The sequence below is a fragment of the Ixodes scapularis genome, unplaced genomic scaffold, assembly GCF_016920785.2.
Source record: "Ixodes scapularis isolate PalLabHiFi unplaced genomic scaffold, ASM1692078v2 PGA_scaffold3__209_contigs__length_174095766, whole genome shotgun sequence".
Taxonomy (NCBI): Eukaryota; Metazoa; Arthropoda; class Arachnida; order Ixodida; family Ixodidae; genus Ixodes; species Ixodes scapularis.
The window spans coordinates 41,017,046-41,032,079 of record NW_024609868.1 but is presented as its reverse complement, the minus strand read 5'-3'; the positions used below and the strand labels follow the sequence as shown (position 1 = coordinate 41,032,079).

At 44.6% G+C, this 15,034-nt stretch overlaps 1 protein-coding gene across 1 annotated transcript in view; it reads left to right on the top strand.

Moving 5' to 3' along the window:
* Positions 1 to 9,646, top strand: part of LOC115312661 (cytochrome P450 3A4-like) — a 37,017-nt gene extending 27,371 nt beyond the window's left edge. Inside the window, exons 3-4 of the mRNA XM_042292708.1 lie at positions 7,532 to 7,740; positions 8,657 to 9,646. Coding sequence (XP_042148642.1) covers positions 7,532 to 7,740; positions 8,657 to 9,646 — 1,199 coding nt within the window. The remainder of the gene's footprint in view (positions 1 to 7,531; positions 7,741 to 8,656) is intronic.
* The last annotated feature ends 5,388 nt before the right edge of the window (positions 9,647 to 15,034 follow it).

Sequence of the window (15,034 nt, the reverse complement as noted above, 5' to 3'; positions counted from 1 at the left end):
CAAAGAGAGTGTAGTATATGAGATTCCGTTGACATGTGGATTCAGGTACGTGGGACAAACTTCAAGATGCCTTAATGACAGGTTACTAGAACACCAGAGAAATGTACGCACGCATGCGCCGAACTCCGAAATAGCAAAGCACATAGAGGAATGCAATAATTGTAATGCGCATTGGTCAGAGACAGAAGTTCTGCATAAAGAGCGAAATGACATTAAGAGGGTCGTTAAAGAAACAATAAGAATAAGTTCTATCGGAAACTGCATAAGCCAAGCATCGATACAACTTGGACGCAACTCCAAAAAGTTTCTCAGACTTTGAACGAACGCATTCGGTTTACGAGAAGAAGGTGGGGGAGAGACAATGTATATGTGTATATACATCTAAAATCTTCTTTTTTTTTCTTTTTTTTTTAATGTGCTTGTGATTGCGATTTCGAGATCACTTGGGTGTGTTTTCCCAAAGAAGGGAAGGAAAAAAGAAAAAAAAAAAAAAAGTGTTTTTTTTTTTTTTTTTTTGTCTGGGTGCGTCGCCACGGTTTCGAAGCCACCTGTGTGTTGTTTTTTTTTTTTTTTTATTGTGTGTGCGCTTTGACGCGACTGTTAGGATAATTCGGGACATATCTCTGTCAAGGTCACTGCGATGATCCGCAGTGTCCCATTGTTAAGTCCTCGTCTTATGTGTGGGTTGTTTTGTATCTTCTGTGCGTGTTCCATCCGGTTCGAAATGTCTGCAACAAAGGAGTTTATCTGTAGAGTGTGGTTGGGAAAAAGTTCCGAGGGTACTTAAAGGCTGTTTGAGAAATAAACCAGTCAGCTGAGTTTGAGACGTTCTCTGTGTCTGTTCCTTCTACTGAAAGTTCTTCCGATTTCTTCCACCGCAGTCTCAGGTGTAATACGACATGATTAGCTACCACCAGCTCGCCTGCACTCTCACCGTCTTTTCACTTTTCAATGTCTGATACCAAAGCGACTTTCGTTTCCATCCCAAGCAATATTTCAGTTAGCACACCGGGCTAAAATTACAGGTGTTGCAGTCTCCTGTACAGCGTCCTTCTCGTCGGAAAGGGGTTTCCCTGCTCAAGTAGAGGGTCATACCCTGTGGAGCCACAGGCAAACTTGAGCTGTAGTCTCTTCCATATGGTGTCAGCACTCTTCTGTTCAGTTTTTCCATAACACGTTTTTGGTCCTCGTTTAGAAATGTCAAATTTCTGGTGAACGGGGAAAGTTTTGTTTCTAGCTGCCTTGTTTTTCTTAAAGCTCTCCTTAACTTCTTTGCAGCTGACAGGCTTTCTTCCAACTCGCAGTTTTTTTTTTTTCTTTTTTGCGTCTTGCAAAGTTTTTCGCAGTTCACTTGTATGCAGTGTCATGATATCAAATGTATCTTTCAGGCGGTCGTGCATATTTTCTTCTGATATGGGGTTTGCCTGAGTGCTCTCGGTGCCAGAGTCTTCTTGGTCCGAGGTTCCTGCCGCAGAAATTGACGAAGGGCGTGCAGTGGCGACGCCGGAGAAGTTCGCGGTGCGGAAAGGGGAGGGGGGGGGGGGGGGCTTTTTTTGCTTTAGCTGCGGGAAGGGAGAGACACTTAGCACATATTTAAACACAAAATAAAATAAATTGTACGGAAACGTGTGAGATAGAGATGTCGTAATACTTATGTCTGAAATCAAACAACGTAGGTACAGCCAGAGATGGCAGTAATAACATTACTGTAATGGAATTGCAGTAATGTCATGTAATGTCAAACATAATTTAATTACTATAATGGCATTACAGTAATTAAATTACTTTTTGGAGTAATAAGTAATGTAATGAATTACTTTTCTAGGCTAGTAATTTAGTGATGTAATCAATTACATTCAGGCAGTAATTTGGAAAAAAATTACTCATTACTTTTGAAATTACTTTCGTCCTAAAGTAGAAAATTCGTTTGCAAGCTTTAAGAAAGAGGAAAAAAATTGTTTTGCATCGTGAAATGTTGTGAGAGAGCATCAGAGGAAATAATCGACGGCCACGTGAGCGCAAAGCCTTGTACGAAGAGCTGAAAAGGCGCACAAAGGAGGGCTGGAAAGGCGAAGGAGAAAAGCTTGCGTGTAGACTTCGCTAGAAGGCAACGGCTTACGAACTCCAGGCACAACAAATTCACGGCGTCGCGTCATCACGACGATACTATACTTCGTTCATTCCTAAGCTGACAGTGCGGTAAGAGCTGCAAGCTACCCAGAACCAATCAAACACCTTCTTTTAATCACGCGTCCCGTCCCTTTCTCTGCGCGTGGGTATGAACGAGACCGCGGTCACATGGCGAATGATAGACGTGTGACTGCTCCAACAAACACGTAGCTTCCACCGTTCATCCCTAAGCTGACAGTGCATCCTCTTAGGGATGAACGGCTCATAGGCTACAAGGCGACAGGTACATCACCAGTGAGTTAAACATAATTTAAAACCTGAGAGACGGGAACAAACAGATTCCCAGCCTTGTACTTTCGTCAAGCAAGGTCAAACCGTAAGCTTTGACCATTGTGAACCACAAGCGACCGGAATAAATAGTTAATTCCAAATGCCTTGTCAAAGCCCCAGAACGTTTCGTGCGTCCTCGAGCAAAGCAGGTGTCGCTCGCGGTATGCCTCGCTGCCTTCCCTTGGAAAGTTTATTCGGGAATAAGCCTACAAGCAGATATCGCCCCCGGTCTTTGGGAAAGTACTCAATTTAGGAAGCTCGCGCCATTCCTCAACTGGCGACGCTTCCTTTGAGTGACAATGCGCAAAAACTTGGACTCTTCAGGTGTTTCGAAAAAATGCTCCTGGACAGAAATGACCGAGAATAGGTCAACTATGCTCAGTGACCAATTTTCTTGGCAATGCAGTTGAGGGTACAGGCACGCGTTCCCTCTGCCATTTTGAGCGTTGAATAATGCTGCGCGCAGGTTCTCCTCCTCTCCACTGCAATGCCAAGAAAAGTTAGTGCCGAGTATAGTGCTTTCCGGAGAATATAATTAGATTGCGTCCGAGGCGGAACGGAAACGTTTCACGTGACGACTGCTTGTGAGAACGAGCTGTCATTGCCCGACTAAACGAACTGATACGAATTACAACGTGTAAATCATCAAGACGGAAACATATCGCCCTTTTAGTAAGAGCCCTTCACCATTGAATGAACAGCAAAACTGGTGAGTCGACTGTCTTTCTGAGTCACGTATAAAGAAACTATTCATCATGTTTAACACTTTCGTGTGTGCCAGCAAAACCACTGTTCAGTAGGGTTCACTTTGAGGCACATAACGTTGTTGCGGCGTAAACAGGAAGATCTGAGTTTTGGTACATATAGACCAACTCAGCTCTTTGACGTCACATCACTGCGGTGGCGCTGCTGTCCGCACTGCGCATGCGCAGCGCCTCGCTTCTACCGGATCTGATTCCTGCACACGCGCTGTGTGGGAAAATGAGGGCTTGTTTTGTAAACGCTCGGTTGATGGATACGGTAAGTAAAGTGAGCGCGAATTACTGCCTCAAGGTATTCAAAAGTAATGTCAAATTAATTTCAAAGTAATTTCATTACTTTTGAAAAGTAATTGCAATGTAATGTAACCTTTGGTCTGCGGTAATTTGTAATGTAATTTAATTAACTGTTTTGCAGTTTTCAGAACAGTGATTAGTAATGTAATTTAATTACTTTTTGAAAGTAATTTTGCCATGTCTGGATACAGCTGCCCGCTTGAGAAGTCGCCGTTCTTCTTGTCGGTTCATCTCGTACTGGTCTTCTTCGATGTAGCGCTGAAATAAGCGAGAAACGAGAATGAAATTTATGTGTAGATTGGAAGGCACAGACGTGAGTGTACACAAAAATTGAAGGAAATATTTGCATAATATCTTACGTCAAAACAATCCTCAATATATTTTAAAATATTACCTTAAAACGCGCTTTATTTTAAATATATTTCACTTTGCACAAAGGGAGCGATGTAAGTGCTAATCAAACAGGGACACGTTCATGCCATTTCGTTAAACACGTTGAGCTCTGCGACATGACCACGAAATATGTCACACGCGGACTACGAGATACGTCGCGATGTTGCATTCCCGAGCATCGTTTCGAAAACATATTTCGACTGTCTTGCGGCATTGTTTCTTCAGAACTACACAAAAAGATGAAATCTCAGGGAAGGTGCTATAAGTAGTGCGAGGCGCAATCAGGTGAGTTTGTACTACCCGAAATAAGGGCGCCACAGTTTGTTCAAAGCTTCAGCGCAAGAGGTCTCTCTCGGGTTAAAAGTAAGCAGATTCCGTTTTGCTCAATCTTGCTTTTTTCTTCTTTTTTTTTTTTTTCTTGACGTCGGATATGAGGCGGTCAGGACATAGAAATCCTTCACCGGAATAGCCGATTCACAAAGGACATTATTGAGAGTCAACCAAAAACGGCGTACGGTATGTCACGGTGGCGTCGGCGCGACCCATCCCATTCTACACAGAGATTGGCCGGACCAAAATTGCATCGGCACGATCTTTTCGATTTGAGGCCGATATCGGCGCAATACTCTGTGCTGCCTGGGCACTTTATATGTTCACGTCTTCGTTCATCTTTTGCGAGCTAAGACGATTTTGTAATTTGAAGTTTAACTGATAAAACGGAGGCATGCGCGACACGTAATTTTCGACTGGTATCGGACGTCGAGTTTCATCGGATTTGCAAAAACTATTCTCTACCTCTTCCTAACTATACACGACTTCGTGTAGCCATTAATTATAGTCGACGTTTGTACCGCCGTACATTAGCAACAGTTTCACCAAAGCAGTAAACATGAACGGCTATGAAATCATGGCTGTATTCGACTGCATCCCCATTACGCCCCTTCCACACCGCGTGAATAAAGGGCGTAAAATTCGCCCATACAACCTTTTTACACAATTTTAGACGCCATCGGGTCGTAAAAAGGGTGCGTAAGGGGTACACAAATGTCAGCACACCCTTTTCACACCCACCGATATTCAGAAATCATATAAGAAGATTTTTTTTTTCTAACCGACACCCTTTTTACAGGATTATGGGTGTTACAATCTTTAATGTGTACTGTTGGTGTTGCCTACCGATACGGATGTAATGCAGGAGTACGTTTTTTGGGGGGCTCCTGACGTGCCGGAGTTTGTACGTATCGGTAAACACAGGACGACGATGGCACATGGGAGAAGCATACTGGGCCAGTCACCCTGTCATGTCGGCTGCTATATGTCCTCAGCTTCTTAAATGATCCATGAGCAGGGAGGGTCATTCTGCACTCCGGAGTGGTAGCCAGGCCGCCAGATTGGTATGGGACCCGCGGGAGGTCGTACTCCTACTTCACGCTCATTCTAGGGAGGCCCTAACGGCACTGGAGGCCTGTGTCTCAACGAGAGGCTCTCAAAGCTGAATGCTGGGCTAGTTGGTATTGGTCTTGGGTTGCCAAAGGCATGGTAGCGCTTTTTTTGGACGGCTCTCACCGCGATGAATGGCTGCGATACGAGGGAGTGCCGACTTTATTTTCGTGCAGTGCTGCGGTGCACTACTTGGTCAACGCTACGATAGAAACCGAAACCGCGCCACACCTCTCCATGGCCAACCATGTCCCATGATGCAACGCGCTGAGTGTTCCGTACTTTCGTCAAGAGTCTGCTACTGAATAGAAATCCGATTTTCCAATCTCCCTTCACGACATTTCGTCAAGACAAAATACATGTGCTTGCATTTGCGAATGATGGCTTTCCTTAAATTGTTCACACTGATGGTGTTCCCTACCGATATGCATATAATCCTAAGTACTTTTTTTTTAAGGAGGGGGTGTTTATACTTTCGACATTACAGTTTGTGCAAAGGTAAACACAGGTAAACACAGCGACCGGCCGCACTCCTGCTCCTCATTAAGCCTGGGCAGGTCCAGCGGCCACACGAGGTCCATGCTTAAACGGGGCTCTCACAAAGGTGAATGTGCAAGCGAGCGCTGACTTTATTTTCATTCAGTTCTGATATTCACTACTTTGTCAATGGGGCAGTTGAAGTTGAAACCGCGCAACTCCTTTCCATGGCCAAAAATGTCCCATAATGCAACCCGCGCAGTGTTCCGTGCCGGGATTTTTGGAAGTAGTCCGTTGGCGCCACCCGTGGAAGAGGAGCATGTTCGCAGATCTTCATCATTCTAGGTGGCTCACTCATTGGGAACTCGGACAAAGGTTGCTTTCCCCGCCCCGTTCAGCCCTAAGCTGACAGAGCTGTGGAAGCTACGTGCTCCTTTGGCCAGCCATACGCTCGTCACCCCACGTGTATTTCTAACGGCTCGGTTGTAACGCGTTGACGCTATCGACACCAGCACAACGCTAACAACGCCACCAAGGGCAAAGCTCATAACCATGCCAGCCTTGCTACGTCACGAACGCGGAAAATCTTTTCTTTCAGTTTTAGTTTGCGTCGGATATCCCGTGACGCATCACGCTGTCCGTTCGCTTCTCTTCGAGCGCTTGCTCGAGTGCACTGTTTGGAACGAAAACTATAGTCAATCGTTAAATACAAACGTGCGATTATCATTTACCGTCATTACCCGTCATGCGTCACTCATTTCGGGACGAAATTTGAATATTTCAATTTTTTTTTCCGTACCTCAAAGAATATGTTAATAGCCAACAAAAGCTACTTGAAGCCGTTCATAAGTGTAAGCAAGCAAAAAATCACATATTTATTAATACTAACCACTTCTAGTCAGTTTGAGTCATTTCAAGTCGACCTCATAAAAAATCGATGCATATTGCCAATTATGGTCACTTGGAGCCAAGAACATATAATTCGACATGTTTCGGTAGGAATAAAACAAATAAATCACCAAACTCAGAAAAAGTTAATAATTATTAAGATTGTACAAAATCGATATACAAATCCTGTCTGGTCTATACAACACAGCGCATTTTTACATCAAAATATCAAGAGGTCTAGTATCACGAGCTTATGCTTCCTATGCTCCATCAAAAATAGGAAATATTTCATCGACTATCAATTTTTCTAGTGAGTCAGACCCATTTGATTCATTACCGGGGAGAGTGGCGAGTTGTTCCCTCCATACCGCCAGGATCGCTTTCAATTTCCGTCTCCCATTTTACCCCGTAGTTTTCTGTATTAGTTTTAACGGTATTTGGTAGAGCCTTGATAAATTGTGCAGAGACTTGCAAGAGTTCTGCCCTAATACCAATGAAGGGATGTTTGGATGGACGCCAGCGGCTGTACTGTTTATAACGGTCAGAAACTTGCGCCACCTGGTCTAAAAACTAAAAACCAAAAGAATGATTTCTCCCTTTGCCCTTCTATGCCGACTTGCTTCGCTTCTGCAATTTTGTAACCATCACCAGGCGGTGTGGGATATCACCAAGAATGACCTTTAGGGGTCTACCCACGGTGGCCAGACTAGGTTTTGATACGTAGTTGCTTACTGACGTGTATATAAAACCACGGCAACGTCAATGAGGAATATAGCTGTTTCAGTCGATGCTTATATGGTACAAACGGTGTTCTCCAGGCGAGGAATGGAAGAAGGTGCGCACGGTGCTCAATGCCACCGTCACCGCCAGCAAGGTGAACCGTTGCTCTGGAATCGTGAGCGGATGTGCGAAGGAGCTTCTGCGAGCCCTCGATAGGCATCAGAAACGTGACGAGCTGGTCGACATCATGGACGTGGCCCAGGGATACTCCCTAGACGTCATCACCAAGTGTGCACTGGCATGGAAGGTAGGTGCAGGTGTGGTTATACCGGACACGCGTCACGATAACTCTACAATTCATGGTTTGGTGTAAGACAGGACGCGAGCAAGTCTGGAGCGTCTTACTATTACGTTCCGCAGCCAGTCAGATTGCTGCATAAGCCAATAAAATACAGATAAACAAATCACAAAGCAAAATCGTGAACAAAATTAACCACGCACTGTTTCTCAAGTTGTCGGCGAATATAATTGCTTATAGATGAGAAACTATGTGCCTTTGTAAAACCCTCAGTGGAACCCAGGACCAGTCCGGCCTTATGGATCACACTGATGGCGTTTGTTCTTTTTTACTATAGGTTATTCAAAACAAATTCTGTATAGTACCGAAAAATCTGTAATATTAACAGAGTTGCTTTAACGACAGAAGAATAGGGTAAAACATATTTTTCTTAGAAGGGTTAGAGATTAGGGGTTAGAAAGATTACGCAGGTTTGCGGAAAATTGCCAGCGACAAATAAAAACTAAGCGGAAGCTTTATTTCAAATTTTAAAAAAAGGAACACTATTTCTCTGCTTTCCACGTGTTCCTCGGCACAAAAACTGCGTCGCCCATCTCCGTTTGCCTTTGTGTTTTGAAGCGTTTTGTTGACAACTTCAGTTCCCTTGGAAATGTTTCCTTGACCGTGTGTTCAGCGTCGTGTCCACCAGGTGAGGCGGTGTTTGTCGCTCGTTTTCGTGTTTCGGAGTCGTTTGTAGCTATTTGTCCCTTTAGTGGGACGAGGAAATCTTGAATACCAATTTTATTCTCGTCGCTTAGTTTTTGCTGTATGTTCCCTGTTATCTTGATGCTGCAAAACGTTCTCCCTTCATTAAAAAAAATGATTACGAATAGTACGGCAACGTAATTATTGTGGTTCTTAAGAGCGTCTGACGTCTATTTCACAGGTAAACTGCCAACAGAAGTCGGACGACACGTTGCTGCTCGGGCTCAGGCGAACATTTGAAGATTTTGACTCAACCGTTATCGAGAGCACTCTCGCCCTGCCTGGAATAAGGAGCATCCTTAAGCGTATCTACCCGTTTACCAGTGTTTCTAAAATGTTCCGTCGCATAGCCGAAAACGTGCGCGACACTATCAAGAAGCGGCGCCTAGGACAAAGCCCCCGTGAAGACGACATGCTTCAGATGCTGCTTGACGCTCAAGCCGGTGTTGAGGACAAGACATACAACGCCCAGAGGAGCGGTCTTCTCATTGAGGACCGTCACGTCATTGCGAATTCCATCGTTCTTCTTATCGCTGGCTTCGAGACAACAGCTATGGTGATTGGATTCACGCTCTACCTTTTAGCCACGCATCCCGAAGAACAAGAAAAAGTGCATTCCGAGATTGACACCGTGTTGCCCTACGACGATGAGATATCCCTGGACAGTATCCAAAATCTCAAACGCCTAGATATGGTGATCAACGAAACCTTGAGACTGTACCCCGCCCTCCCAATTATGATTGCAAGAGTGTGTCCCCGGGACATGACCATGAGGGATCAGTTCATTCCGGCTGGAACCTCTGTTTTCGCTCCCGCTTGGCACATCCACCGAGATCCCGAGTCCTGGCCCGAGCCCTCCAGGTTCCTCCCGGACAGGTTCGCCGAAGAGCACCCGGAGCGCCATTCGCTCGCGTTTATTCCGTTCGGCCTAATGCCCAGGTACTGTTTTGGGAAGAGATTAGCTTTGCTCGAAGTCAGAATGGCGCTTTGTGCGATTCTGCGCAAGTACAGGGTGATCCCGAGTGAAGAGACGGTCAATCCTATTTCAGTGACGGTACCCAGTGTGACACTTCGTCCAGTAGGCGGCATTAAACTGAAATTCGAAAACAAAGCAGACCGGTCAATAAACACTTTCCGGGGACAAAGTGACGTAAAGCGCGTGAGCGAGTAAACATGGTTGCAAAAGTGCAACCATGGGTCGTCTGTCGGTCATCCATCCTGGAACAGAAAAGTTTGAACGCACAAATTATGAATATTCATAACGCTTAAAGATAACGCTAAAAGCCGATTGAACGAATAACTGAGTGCGAGGCTAGGGAAACGGTGTGCCTACATTCGTTTGTTTCAATTCAATTTGTTGACGTGCGAGGTAAAGCTAACCCATAGCGGGGCCACATGGAAGTTCTTTCGAATCAGTGGCGGGTTTTTGGCGGTGACAGATTCTGGAAAGAAAACGTAACATTTGGAAGAACTTACATAGTTTCCTTGACAGGAGAACTTACATAGCTGTGACTGGCGCCGCAATGTAATATTTGCCGCCTAAAGCAACACGCACTTAAAGTTCTTTATCCACGTGATGGCACAACATCGATGAACTTAACGCCAAAATTTCGGGGTCCTCAAAGTCCTCCACAACGTTGCACCTGCTAAGACGAAAGGAAAGCTAGGAAATGCTGCATCTGGAAATGTACGTATGATAAACTGCTACATATCTTGGAGGAAAGCAACTAAATTAATTTCTACGTTCGCGCTGGGGTTTTGCGTTTTCCAATAAAATTGGCCACGACGCTTAAAGCTTGAACAAAGTTTTTTCCGGAAACCAAGAAATATCCGTCGCTAACTATTTTTATTAGCTTTTTTTATTACTCCATTAAACTGTGTAGACATTACGTAATACAATGCTGTTGGTTTTTCATTTAAAACGTAAAACCTGACCTTTGTTATTTTGATTCTTGAAAATGAAAGATCATCATAAATCGAGAAAAGGGGAAATACAAAAATGCAGAAATAGATCTTTCGGCACGGAGTAAAGCATAGGATTTCTGACCCTGAGAAGACCCGCGCCGTAGCTGCATTTACGCCGCCGTCTGACAAGAAGGCCATGAGAAGATTTCTCGGACTCTGTGCCTACTACAGGCGCTTTGTCCGAGACTTCGGCAAGCTGACCGCACCGCTGACACACCTCACGAAGGACGCCGTAAAGTTCGAGTGGACAGAAGAACACCAGAGGTCATTCGACGAGCTCAAACCAAGACTCCAGACGCCCCCGATTCTTGGCCATTTCGACCAGTCTACTGAAACCGAGATCCACACCGACGCCAGTAACACCGGACTGAGTGCGGTACTAGTCCAAATGCAGGACGGCGCAGAGCGAGTCATCGCATACGCAAGTCGGACGCTGTCTAACGCGGAGAGGAACTATTCAACTACTGAAAAGGAGTGCCTCGCTGTTGTCTGTGCAATAACAAAGTTTCGCCCATATTTGTATGGAAGTCCTTTTCGCGTGGTCACAGATCCCCACTCGCTCTGCTGGCTGGCGAACTTGAAGGACCCCTCCGGACGCCTCGCCCGGTGGAGCCTACGACTCAATTACTCAATTTCTAAGTAAGAGATAAAAAAAAAAGAAATAAACTGTTTCTCTCTACCTGCACCACCTAACGGTATAACAGGTTTGATCCAATATAATATAAAAAATGAGGGCCGTAATTGACCAAACGTTTCTTTAGTCCTTAAAGCCAATTAACAAGAAAAACAGGGAGACAGCTGAACGTTGGCATTGGAACGAACTTGGAGAATCTTGCGGGCAATTATGAGTATTTGTGTTTCGTTTTTTTTCCTTTGGTATTAAGTTATTAATTGTTGTTTTGCTTGGTCCTGCCTCTTGCCTTCTGTGTTCTTGACGACAAGGAAGTTGTCTTTTTCTTTAAACTTTTCGTACTGGAATATATAAGAAAATGAATTGGGAACAATTTTAAAATTTTATTCTCTTTTAATGATTTTCTTTTTAAAATTAGTTATGTATCTCTACGTATCTTGGCGTTCTCATGTATGTTTTCATTTTATTTATTATTTGTTTGTCGCCTTAATTATTAGTTTTTTTTTGAGGGGGGGGGGAGGAGGGAGCAGAGAGCATTGTAATTTTTCGTTGTTTTTGATTTTTTTTAATGATTATATTTTACAGCAAGAGATTATTATTAGAGCTATACATACCCTGGTATTTACCTATTTACATATTTACATTTTCCCCCGAAGGAGAAGGATCACACTTATAAAACTTCATGTTGGCATCCTGTATTCTTATCATGTGTTGCTATTCATCTTTATTTTTTTTTTCGCAATTGGAAGGAATGAGGTTATGTCTTGAAACTGACACTAAATATTTAGTCGTTTTCATCAGCATTACTTTTCTTTTCGTACGTTGTTAGTTGTTGGTGATCGGTCTTGAGGGGCTGCAATAAGAGATCTACCTCTTTTCTTTTTCACTGTCTGTCTTGGTTGTCCGTTCCTGAACACTGTTGCTTTGAGAGTAGATGACTTTTCGTTCCAGTATTATTGTAGATACTCTCGTTACTCTCGGTGAGAATCCCAGAACCTGGAACTCGTCTTAGGTCCTCGTAACCTGTTGTTTGGGGTCTTCTCCGTGGATGGCTGTTTGTCGCAAGTGGTTAGTGGAATCCCAGGGAAGGAAACTGGCTCACTCCCCCCGATCATGTTGTGGGCCTTCCAATTGCCATTGATTGTGGTGTTGGTTCAGGATGGAAAGCTAAGAGAAGCTCCGAACCAGGAACTAGTCCACGGCTGTCCTAACCAAAGATAAAGTCTTCTCATAAAGATGGCGTTTTGTTTTTTTGTTTTTTTTTCCTAAGAAGTTAAGGAATCCCGGAGAATGGAACTGGTCCAAACCCCCCTATCCACCACTTTTGGGTCTTCCAAGGCCATCGACAGTGTGCATATTAGCAGTTCAGGGTTTAAAGATGACTTTTGGTGGCCGTTTTCTTGGATTCCGTTCTTGTTTGGGGTAAAAGTTAGTCTGTAAAAAATGTTCTTTACAGTAGTTTTTGTTTTTTACTTGAGATAGATATCTTCCCTTCTCAAGTTTGTTGCAAATACATGTAATCATATATACATATATATGGGTGGTTTCATCTCAAATCGTGCAGGCAAAAAGGGTCGAATTTTTAATTTCGATAAAAAAAATATATGTTATGGCGCCATTTCTGAAACCGCAGTCGACACAAACCGCAAGTTCGTCGGATTTTTTGTTCTCGACTTATGAATTTTTAAAGAGGCCGCGGCGAAAAGCAGTGTTTTTCACACCCGTCGTAGGTCGGATGTTTCGCTTGATCTCCCGCCATGGATTTTCAGTCCACATTATATTATCTTTTTTGAAGCACTCTGTGGACACATTTAAAAGGCTCCAATACCATGAAATAATTTTAGGCTTTTTGCTTTTTTTCTGTAAAAATGTCAAAAACCCCTCCTCGGTCAATTGTTGACGAACTTTGACAATTAATTACTGGCGATCTACTTGGGTTACACCGATATTTCTTATGTCCACAGAGAGCCCAAAACACGGTCTTTATATTTATTATAAAATGCCTTGGCTGTATAAAATATGCTTTGCGGTACGTTTACGTTAATATTATGCAAAAACCAAAAAGTACCATTTTTGAAATTGATTTTCTCAAAAAACCCATTTTTTATTTTTTTTATTTTTTGTTCAAATGTAGATATGATAGTTGTCTACACAAAAATCAAGCCAAGTATATATTTTGTTTGTATGTTCTACATTTAAGCATCAATATCGTACAAAAACGTGTTTTTACGGCTCGAAGTGGACTTGCGAATTGCGCGTCTTCACAAGCTTGGAAATAGTTTTTTTTCTTTTTTTCAACGTTCCCACATAAAAATGAAATACAGTATTTCCACCCTGATATATTTATTGATTATTTAAATTTTATTGTAGGCGGCAAGCTACATCGGAGGAGTTCCAAAAAGAGAAAGCAACACTTCTTAACACACCAGCAGGTGTTGTACATTTTTAACGTGTAGGAGTCGGCAGACGTCTTATTGATTCGGGGCCCTCATTGGCCTGCATGAACGTCCCGCCCTTTCGGAGCCAGCAGATGACCACGACCTTTCGCGCTCGTTGTGTTAGATGGGACGGCCCGTGACAGTAAAGCGAGCAGCGCACCCTGTGTCACCAAAAGTGAAATGGTACGATTGTGTCGTTGACGCGGCGAACAGTGACAGCCACCCAGGAGGAGTCTGTCAGAGTATTGCACAAGGGAAAGCAAAGGAATCGTTGCCTGAAAGGATGAGGACACCACGGCCTTACAATGTCGACGGTCAACAACTGTTCTAGGGGTGTCCAAACAGGACACTACAAAACCCGCGACTCCGACAAATCGTGAAAATTGAAGCGGACGCTTCTATTTTTACGGTCTGTCGGAGTCGTGAAAATGTTTGCAGGAGTCGTGAAAATTTTTACGATCACGACTGCTCTCCCCTTCAGATTGACGTCACACGCCACCAGCGTCTGTCTCACCTCGCCAACGCCCTCGCGTACCGCCGTCGCCTCGGCTCGAAGGCCAAGGAGGCCCGGCTTTGGGTGGATTTGGGACATTCCTGCGTCGAAGGGTGCGTTTCGCCCGCCTCGGATCTGCTTTCTTTGTCGAGATTCACTTTCGTCGTGATGGCGTCCGATGCGGTTCCGTATTGTGAGCGGAGGCCTTGAGCAATTGACCGACAGCCAACAGAGCGTGTGAGTGGCTCTCCGGACCCACGTGATGAGCAGAGCAAGGCCGCCGTGGAGGAAGCGAGGGGGAGATTTGGCGGAGGGAAGTTTCCCCCCGGGAAGAATTGACGGAGGGAAATTTCCCTCCGACGGCCGGAAGCGGATCGCGGCAGAGCGCGGCACGATTTGCCGGAGTCGCGGGTTTTGTAGTCTCCTGTTTGGACACCCCTTCTGCCAGCCAAAACAACGCCGCGTGCGCGCTAAAACCGGCGGCGCGGGACAGAAATCGCGCAGACGCACACACGAAGATGGGCCGGTTTCGTTAGGGATGTGGGGAAATTTAAAACCAGCCATCCGTGCATGCGTGAAACGATACCGCATGTTTGCCCTCGCTTCGAGCGCCCTATCCTTACCTTGAAACGGCCGTGCTCTCTCTCTCTCTCTCCGGGGAGATCCGATAGCACCGAGGGGTTATCTATTAAACTTGAAGAAGAAAATGAGAAGGGAGTGTTTAAGTTTAATTATCCCCACCAACCCGCTCGTTCTGTCCTTATAAAGGGTTATCTCTTTTGGAAACAGCAAAGCCCGGAGACTGACATTAAAGGGGCACTGACACCCCAAAGGTCGTATTTATTTTTATTGTCTAAAACGATGCACGTTGCAGTCATAGACACGCAAAAAAAACCGCATCGCGAAAAAAAATTTTCCCGCGCGCGCGCGCGCCTTTTTATTTTTGGCGTTTAATTTTCCCGCGTCTCGCCTCCTCGCTTCTTTTGATCGGTGACGTCAAAAATCAGGAAATTTAGAAGCTTTGTAGGCGAC